At 48.8% G+C, this 9,839-nt stretch overlaps 2 protein-coding genes across 2 annotated transcripts; one reads left to right on the top strand and one right to left on the bottom strand.

The window, feature by feature from the left end:
- Positions 1–2,732: 2,732 nt before the first annotated feature.
- Positions 2,733–7,632, bottom strand: LOC103631772 (conserved oligomeric Golgi complex subunit 4). The gene is made up of 2 exons (XM_008653243.3): positions 5,726–7,632; positions 2,733–3,596 (listed from the first exon to the last, which is right to left on the bottom strand). Exons 1-2 carry the CDS (start codon positions 7,376–7,378, stop codon positions 2,967–2,969), a joined length of 2,283 nt encoding a protein of 760 aa, XP_008651465.1. The 5' UTR covers positions 7,379–7,632; the 3' UTR covers positions 2,733–2,966.
- Positions 7,526–8,904, top strand: LOC103631773 (50S ribosomal protein L18, chloroplastic-like). The gene is made up of 4 exons (XM_008653247.4): positions 7,526–8,009; positions 8,098–8,201; positions 8,306–8,458; positions 8,555–8,904. Exons 1-4 carry the CDS (start codon positions 7,883–7,885, stop codon positions 8,705–8,707), a joined length of 537 nt encoding a protein of 178 aa, XP_008651469.1. The 5' UTR covers positions 7,526–7,882; the 3' UTR covers positions 8,708–8,904.
- The last annotated feature ends 935 nt before the right edge of the window (positions 8,905–9,839 follow it).

Below are 9,839 nucleotides of genomic sequence, written 5' to 3'. Positions count from 1 at the left end.
GAAACGAGAAAAAAAAATCCGCGTCAAAGGGGCCTAAGTCCATTCGTCTTCGTTGCTATGTTGTTTTATGTTTCATGTCCAATTGATGAGACTTGTAACGATGTATACCTAGTATTTAATAAAGAAGACAAAGGAGTCAAGGACAGACACTGTCGATGATATGAGACAAACAACAACAAAGCACACTCCGTTTCAATAAAAAGAAGATTATCGGACTCCCTCATACCAGCCCTACCTACGACACGTGTAACGCCTCAGGGGAGGAACGGGACACACCCATGCATGCGGATGCGGGCGCAGCATATCCTGACACGCGCGGCGTGACCCGCCTGTCAGTGAGTCTGCACCGTCCGATCGAGCCGCGCGGGTCACGTCGAGGCCGCGCTGGTCGGTCCTTTTTTCTTCGTTCCCCCGGTCCCTCCTGCCCCTGGTATGTAATATTTTTCTTGCCCTCGTGGAGTACCGACCGCGAGAAAGGAACGGCCGTGGGAAGAAAGCGACGGGAGGGGGCGGGCGCTTGGATCGGCGGCATCTGTAGAAAGATGGGAATCCTCCTGCAGGACAACTAGACAAGTGTCCACCGGAACAGAAGACCTTATCTAGTAGTAGCAGAAGAGTGGTAGCAGTACACCTTTCTAAAGTTTGATTTAAAAAAAATTGAAAGTATCAAATATCTATTTAACAATATGTAATGCTTCTACTACAAAGTATTTTTTGTAATGGAGAATTTAGTAATACTCATTTTATTTATAAGTACTAAAATTTCATATAAATTAGGTTAAACCTTAAAATAACTTGACTGAGTCGACGCTCTATTATAAAATTTTTTTTCTCAGACCGAGGGAGTAAATAAAACTAAACAAAGCGAGGAGCTGCGCGGAGGACATGTCAACGAGGGAGACGACGACGAGAGAAACCAACGAGATTTTTTGCCAGACATGAAAGCGAGAGAGGCCTTGTATGTTCCTCGCCTGCCCTTTTCGCGAGAGCTTGGGGGGCCTTGACGACTGAGTGAGTGTCTTTCGTGCTCGGCCTTCCTGCTCTCGTTTGCGTCTTCGCGCAAGGAAACGGGAAGAGAAAAAGAGGGACCGTCCCGTCCGTGCGGACGTTGTCGTGCATGGGTGGGTCTTGCATGATTTGTGCCTGCCGTCCTGTGGTCGACGGGAAGCGACGGCGAGTCGGCGAAGCCCAGCTGGAGCGTAGAGCCAAGAGCCCGTGCTGTGCGCGCTGTGTGCTGTAGCTGTGCCGTTGCAGTTGCAGTTGCAGTTGCAGTTGCAGCGACGGGTTCTCACTTGATCACTTCGGAGTTCAGGCAAAGCTCTCGTGGTGGCTGCCATGCCACCACTGGCTGATAGCGTGTGGACCCATTCCAGGCCCATACCCACTTTACCTACCCGGGCACCCAAAGGCCGAAGCCTGCTATTGTAGTATTGTCGGCCTGCGCAGCAGAGCGCTGAGTGTCTACTGATTATACCGCTGAAATTAAATGCGGTATTCGCTTTTCAGACCAAACCAGACCAGATCAGCCAGTGCAAAGCCCGCAGTGGGATCCAGGCAAACGTTTTCTCCACTGCAATCGATCTGCTGCTACGTAGAGGCCGGTAGTCTACTGAGCGCAACGCGTACAAGTTGCTGTTGCTGGATCGCTAGCTCACATACCTCTCGACGCACTCGGTTGTTGGCTTCACATGCATGGCCGCCCACCACCTTCTCGGTGACCACCTACATGGTCTCTCTAGCAGACCCCGTCAGTGCCGCGCGCATTCGGTGCATGCATGCCTGTATGGACATGACGTGCGTTCTCGAGCAATAATTAGATCCATGTTGGCACCAGAGATGGGTAGACCTGGCGTGCACGAAATAACTGGTACCATCAGTGAACAAAACAAGCATTCCTCGTGGCGTTCATGGCGGTGATGGCAGTGGGAATGTACAACTGACTTCAGGGACCGTGACGGACCGTGGGATAAAGACGCAGTAGAGCAGGAAAGATACTTCCTACCAAATGACGATACTTTAACATGTACTTACAAATTTGTTAGACAGATATAGGCAGATATAGGCATGAGCCTGATTAATTGCTCTACCTTGAAATGATAATATAGTGACATCTTCTGTATCCTTGTCAGTAGGCAAATACTGTAGTTCACTGCAAAATTGCCCGGCAAAGGCTAGGTCAGGAACATCCTGTAATCAGAAGGAACAAAAGTTCTCACTTCAAATTATAGACACAACCACATTACACATTTGTAAGCAAAGCAGAGAAAATTGCATCCAAGTATTAGGAGTAATTAATGCGTTACATAGTTAGGCATTTTCAATAGCAGATTAATACAGAAAAATGGTAATAAATAGTTAGCACACGTGTAGATCTAGCAGGGTGAATATAAATATAATACAGAGAAAACCAAAGATAAGAAGAGACATATCTGACGGCTGACATTGTGTCGTTTCATGATAGCCGTTCGGTTGGTTGATGCAGTATAGCAGTCGGTGCAGTGATGTAGTTGGTAGGTCGATGCAGTTCAGATACGATGCAGTAAGAGGAAGAAGTTGACATATGTTGTATCTGTACCAGCACCATTTGGGCGCTGCATGATATGCTGGCATCTACTGCAACATGCAGACACAGTGAAAGACAAGAGATTAATCAGGCAACTTAACAGCGACCCTCTTACCAGACGGGCGTGACCCTACTGGAAAGGGTTGCCTCTGCACAAATGGTCAACCAGTCAACAAGAGAGGCAATGTATAAAAGCTTATTAGAAGAAAATATTACAGCTTGCGGCATGGATGGACACAAGCATCGCCAGTTCGCAATATCATAAGCTCATAACAGACACACAGATATGGTCGCAGACTTCTTCTACGATGCAGGTCTTTCGTCATTACAACAAAATTTTCTAAGGCATCTCGTTGCTATATATCACATATAATGAATTAACAAGTACAAATAAATGCACGATTCAGAGCCTCAAAGCAGCAATAGCTTCAGGCCTGAAGTCAATCCTAAGTCCTAACACTCTCCGCACCTCTGCAGGTGTCAACAGCCACGTCAGATGGCCAGCATTGTCACCCCAGAAATCCAATATCTCCGATACCCGCTCGAAGTTCAAAATGGTCGACATCTGCGAAAGCCTAGAGAACTTGTCTCTGACTGGTCTCTGGGACATCTCTGAGAAATGGTTGATCAGAGAGCGGACCTCCTTATCCAGCTGGAGCCCGCCGAGCTGGCTGAACCTCTTCTGCATCATAATCACCTCGAGCCTCTTGACAATGAAGTCAATGATCAAGTGCACAAAGGAATCGTAGTTGTTTAATGTCATAACTGGCTGGAGCCAAGCAACATTAGTGTTAACTGTAAGTATAAGCTTCTGCACCCATGGATCGTTCACCTCATTTTCCCCATATTCAGTATCATCCAACTCATAACTGACAGTAGCAACAGTGTCAAGGACTGGACGAATGCGTGGTACCACAGATGCCACCAAATGCTCCAGTGCAGAATGAAGGATCTTCTTAAATGAAGCACTGACCTCTCCTAGCTCTGATAAACAGGACTTGATCTTCTCTCGATCAGCTGGAGTATGAAAAACCTATTGAACAGACACAAATCAGTAGAGTTTATATCAATCATGTTGATATGGCAATCAAATCACTATTCACTAGTTACTAATGACACCATTATGTCATATGAGTCACACTCAAGTAAATATTGTACCCTAATTGTGACTAATAAACCCTATGATCCTTCAGGACTTCCAGTTAAGCTAACAATAGATTCTCTGTCAACAGAAGGTTTCTTAGAACCATCAGGGCAAGTACATGGTCCCATAGGCCGTCTCATACAAAGCCACGTAGGATTTTTTTATGATGCGGATGAGAAGAGGGAGGTGAGAGAAAGATGACGTTTCATGAAACAACAACCTCATAAACTAAAATTTTAGGACTATGAGACTGCTTCAGCAACATTGTATGCCTTGTTGCCATGAAACTCAAAACATTCATTTTGGTCTATACACAAACTAAGTAAATAAATGTTCCTACAAGAAGTCAACTCAAGATTACATGGCACTGCCTGAGACCACCTATTAGACAACACCAATATACTTGCCCTTAGTCTTAGTCCATTACAAATTATAGGAGAGCATAGAGGAACAAAAATCAACTGACCAAAATCAGACGTGAACTTTTGCTCTAAACCTCAGCAAACCAAAGTTATGTTAAACAATGTAGCCAAATTCAAGGTATATTGGAACACAGGATTTTTCCCCCCAACTCTATTGTTGTGTTTTTCCTGTGAAATTGAACAGATTCTTGTGAAATTCATGCATTCCAACGGGCCTGGGCACTATATAGGAATTTGGTATAAGGTTCAAGAATCTATCCAATAGATGCAAATGAAGATGCTCAAGTGTTGTTATTGTAGTCCTGCAGATATTTTTACAATTTTAGTCACATATAGGGATGCATGTTTTGCTGGCTAGACCATGTAAATTGTATAGACTAGTTTGTTATCTGTGTACCATACAGTACATGCTGTTACAAGCCTATGATTCATTTGCCTCATTTCAAGATCTATTTTCAAAAAGTATTTCAGATAAATGTAAACAAGCTTCATTTTTGGCACACTGTTTTAAATACTGCTCAATAAAAGTTTAAGGTGGTCCTGATGCATATCTTGCTTGCCAGTGGCATTCTGTACATTATTCTTCTTGCAAGATTACTCATAAGCAAGCTGCTCTATTCACTAGATCACAGGTTCCCACAGACAAGAACACTAAATTATTAGAGTATATTTAGTAGATAGTCTAGATATTGTGTTTCATAGGCTGCCATATGTACCTGTTGGTTGCCTTATCTCTTACGTCATGTACTCTATATAAACTGTGTAAGGGCTCAATGCAAGACATCATCTTTTGCTGCAGCATATACCTTTTCCTAACATGGATCAACCATACATTCCACACTTCACGCATCATTTGTCATTACTGTCGGTTCTACATAGTAAATTTAGTGATTTAGTTTGCAAAATTGTTTATCAGGCACCAAGTTTAACGGTTTTGCTATGACAAACTCAAAAGACAGTTCCTATGACAGGAGTGACCATAAAGCAGTATACAAAATGCTGCTATCAGCGTGTGTAACATAATGCTGTCCTACTTAGAAAGTTGCTAGTTCCATCATTTACTTCTAACAATTTGGTATTTTCCAGATGACAAATAGTCAAATACATTAGGTTAAGCAATCATTTCTCATTAGCATGATAGAATTAAGCAATGCCAAACTAATTTTACTAAGACAATGAAACACATTATTTGTGAGTTATGAGATTCTCTATTACATAAGATGCATAGAGATCAAATGACAGCGGCGGCGGCGGCACACAGGAGACACTATCACCAACTCACATGGATAGTTATTGATAAACGTAGGTGTACACGGCTAGACAAATATGTAAGCCAAATGATTTATCACTGCCATAAAAAGTTTTAGGTTTCTGAAATTTACTCTATTACGATCAACTAATTTTCATAGAATGCTAAAACATTGTGAACACCTTCGTTTTAAATCAAACAATCTGCAATTAAGAACACATTATATAACTGCAGAAATGCACATATCCATAAATTGAACTGATGAAATGCATATATGGCATAATTGTTAAAACATATCCCACTTTAGGCTTAAACAAATGCATATAATCAAAGAATACTAGACTCACCTCCACGCAGAGCTCCTCAATCTCATGACGGAGCTTCAGAACATACTCAGAGCTAATGTCAATGTTGTTCAGTGCAGTCGCAATCTCCTCACCTGTCTTCTGCACTCCAACACCACCAAGGAAGAGCTTTGCACCCAAATTTGGCTCCCGCATCCTCCACTGTAGTGCCTCCTGATACTCATTGCTTAGAAGGCTCATTGCCCCACCAAGCACAGCAAGAACAGAGTTTATGCTTGCAGTGGAAGCAGCCCGGCGGCAGCAACTCTGCAGTACAAAGAATACATCATCCACCATAGACGTTGTGAGACCATCTGATATGGGCTCATCAATCCGTATGGCTTTCCTCACATTCTCCACCATGAAAAACTCCTCAAAGATCACATAGAACCCAGTCAGATCCTGCTCCGTTTTATAGAAGTTACCATTACGGAAGGCCTTCATCGCCCGCGGCCCAAGCTCAGGCTTGACATCTCTCAATCCACGGATCTTGTTCACCATAAATTCAGTGTAGTCCTCACCAAGCTGGGTCAACGCAAGAATCTCCTCAAGATAAAGCTCAATTTCCCTGGGATCAGGCCCTTCACTACCTCCAGCAGCACTGGCCATGGAACCCATGACCGAAAGGAGGTTCTTTGTATAGGAGTTTATATCCGATGCAAGTCGTGCAAGCTTCCTGTAATCAGCATAACGGCGTAGTATCTGGGTGCCCCGCGAATCACACTCCTCCTGCAGCTCAATGATGGCATAAGCAACACCATCGTCTCCCCTGAGCTCACGAAGCACAGCATCATTCTCCTCAACAGCGAGCACAATGTCCTTAAAGAGACGGGTGAGGCAGCCAACAAAATCCGGCCGCTCAGAGGTCGGCTGGGTCGCGGAGGTCAGCTCCGCGAGGTGCTCAAAGTCTGCGCGGGCACGCAGAGCGACAACCTTCTTCAGGTAGGCGACGTAGACCTGGAGTCCTTCATCAGCGAGTCCGAGCAGTGGGAATAGGCGGACGAGGCGAAGCACAGCAGGATGGTCCTGTGCATCAACGACCGCCGCTAGCCTCCGACGCGCGAGCCCCTCGAGGCGACGTTTCATGTCAAGCAGATCGCGGCGGAGATCGTCGTCGGTGGGGAACCGAGCGTCGATAGCGAGGAATTCGTGCACGGCGGTGGCGGCGGCGGCGAGGTCGTCGGCGGCCAAGGCCCGCCGCGCGGCTTCGAGCGCGCGAGAACGATCGAGCGCGGCCTCGGCACGTGCCAGCGCAGCGTCCGCCCTGGAGTGCGCCGCGTCGAGATGGCGGACGCGGGACGAGAGCGCGTCGGCGAGCGCCGCGGTGGTGGAGGAGGATTCCTTAAGCGCGGCGGCGTCGGAAGCCGCGAGCGAGAGCAGAGGCGGGGCAGAGCGGAGGAGCGAAGCAGCGGCGCGGTCGAGGTCAGCACGGCGGGCGAGGAGAGCGTCGAGACGGGCGTCGAGCCCGCGCTGGTAGGCCACGCACTCGTGGAGGAGGCGGGTGGCGGCACCCGCGTCGGTGAGGACTCGGAGCGCGGCGAGGGAGGCCGGGTCGCCGAAGTCGAGGGATGGTGGCACGTCAGCGGACGAGGGGTCCGGGGCCACAATGGCATCCGGTCGGCGCGGGGACCGCGGGGCGGGAGAGGGCACCGCCATGGCCGCGGACCGCGGCGTCGGTGCAGATCGGCAAGATCTCGGAGTCCGGGGGAGAAGACGAGACTCGAGAGGGTTGGGCTGTGGACCGTTGGACACCGAGAAGACCAGATCTCGGAGTGCTTCTCTCTCTCTTCTTTTTTTCAGGGCAAGGGCGACGGTGCGGTGCGGAGTGTGCGGGCGCTGCGGCTGGTGCCTGGTGGGGAAAAAAATTTGCTGCAGCCCGGCTGCAAACTAGGCTGTTTGCAGCCCCTCACAAAAATGAGGATAGGCCCCACCTGTAGGCCAATAACACAACTAAAACGTTATCTAGTAGACTTGCAGGTGAGGTCTATCCTCTTTTTTGTTAGGGGCTGCAAACAGCCTGGTTTGTAACCGGGCTGCAACAAATTTTTTTCCCCTGGTGGTGGTGGGGTAAAACGGAATGGTAAACTGAAGCCAACTGCCAACCCAACGAAGGCCAGAACTGCGCGCGCGGAACCTGTTCGACGAATTGGCGCACTGGCTATGGCGCTGCTACGCGCCGCGCTAGCCCAGCCGTTATCGCCGCGCCCCGCGCTCCCGGTCCGCCACCCTCCGACCTCGCTGACAGGCTCCAGGTTTATCCTCGACTTCTCGCTTCCGCCACATCCAGGTGAGCAGAGCCACCGCATACACGCTGTTCCGCGCTCGCTAGCTCGGCGACGCCCACGCGCGCTCTTATCTCTGTCTGACGCGTGCAGGCCCCGGCGCGCCCCGGCGCGAGTACCCCAGGATCGAGGCGACGGCGAGGCGAGGCGCGCGAACTGAGAGCGCCAAGGTCAGGAACCGTCGGCTGCAGAAGAAGGTACGTTCCGGTGCTCCACCTGGTTCTCAAATTTCAGGATAAGGCCAGCTACCAGGCAGCCGGTGTAACCAAACCGCCGTTCCGCCGACTCTCGCTGTATGCAGTTCAACGGCACGGCGACGAAGCCCAGACTCTCGGTGTTCTGCTCCAACCGGCAGCTCTACGCTGTGCTCGCCGACGACCACAACAAGAAGATCCTCTTCTATGGCAGCACGCTGCAGAAGTCCATCTGCGGCGACCCGCCCTGTGGCACCGTGGTAAGCCGCCGCCGTCGTCTTCTCCATCTGGAATTTGGTTTGTATTCCGGCGGGACTCTTGAGCTTGAGTTCGCCTCGCCGGCTCGCCCTGCACAGGAGGCTGCCCGGAAGGTCGGGGAGGAGCTCGTCAGGGTGTGCAACGAGTTGGGCATCTCCGAGGTCTCCTACGACCGCAACGGCTTTGCTCGAGGCGACAAGATGATGGCGTTCGAGGTTCCGGTCTCACAGCACGGGTTCCTGCCAAGATAGGCTGCAACTGTAGTGTCGCCCCCAGAAAGGAGGCACCAGGGCTTGCATTGACAGTTCTCAGGAGACAGGGAAGTTGGTCACATTCCATGCGGATTCTGTATTCTGTATTCTGTATGATCCATCAGTCCTTGATCAACAGGCAGTTCATATTTCACTAACAAGGACAGTTTCTCCGTACTCTATACACGATTCCAGTACCTACTGCTCAGATCTCCTTACATCCCCTTTATAATATGAATATTCATATAATATAATACACGAAATCACTGAAGTGAACATTAGTAGGAGCTATATGCTACGGACGCTGAAACTGGGACTCGAGTTCCCAACCTGTGGACCAACCATGCAGCTTGTTCGCTGCGGCTTGCTGCGGCTGCAATCCGGCTGCGGCTGCGGCTTCTACAGTATTTTTCTCTCTATGGATTGCAGCTGCAGCAGTCCAAACAGCTGCAACAGTGTCGGCTTGTAGCCAGCCGAACACGCCCATGGATTCTCGATATCCGGATCAATGAAAGTTTGTATAAGGAACGGTATAGCTTCATCACCGTTCAGATATGCTGGATCCTGGACCGGAGCACCTGAGAAGAATGCCAATAACAGGTGTCAATACCAATTGCCAAACTTACCTATTCAGCAGCAAGTCATCCCGTCATGACTCATGAGTACCCGAGAAGAGCTAGAAAGTACTAGTAGAAAATAACCAGTAAGCGCAAAAGGACATCGTCATTTTGAAGTTCAAGTAACACTCGCATTCATGAACAACGAGAAACAGGAAGACAAGGCTGGGACCTGTACTCATAGCAGCTGGCAATTTGCTCATTCTCAGGTTTGTCCCGGTTATGCCACCCAACGGGCTCTATGCAGTGATCCATAAAAGCTTGTGAAAAAAAAACCTCCCGAAGGGCTCCCATGGCCGACGTAGGTACATAGCAGCTTCTCCATTGCCAGTACCTGGATGGTGTCATGTCATTTGGCACGTATATTTGTTGGAATACGAACCTATACCCCTAACCAGGGATGAGGAGTAGTATTAATAGACTTAGTAACTGGGCCAGGCCCATTACAATGAGGGTTGAGACGGTAATTACACGGGGAACACCCCAAACCCTAGAATCCTAGACGGGTAGTCTAA

Source organism: Zea mays, chromosome 1, assembly GCF_902167145.1.
Source record: "Zea mays cultivar B73 chromosome 1, Zm-B73-REFERENCE-NAM-5.0, whole genome shotgun sequence".
Lineage (NCBI taxonomy): Eukaryota > Viridiplantae > Streptophyta > Magnoliopsida > Poales > Poaceae > Zea > Zea mays.
Note: the sequence above shows the minus strand (reverse complement) of the source record. Positions and strands in the feature narration are given on the sequence as shown.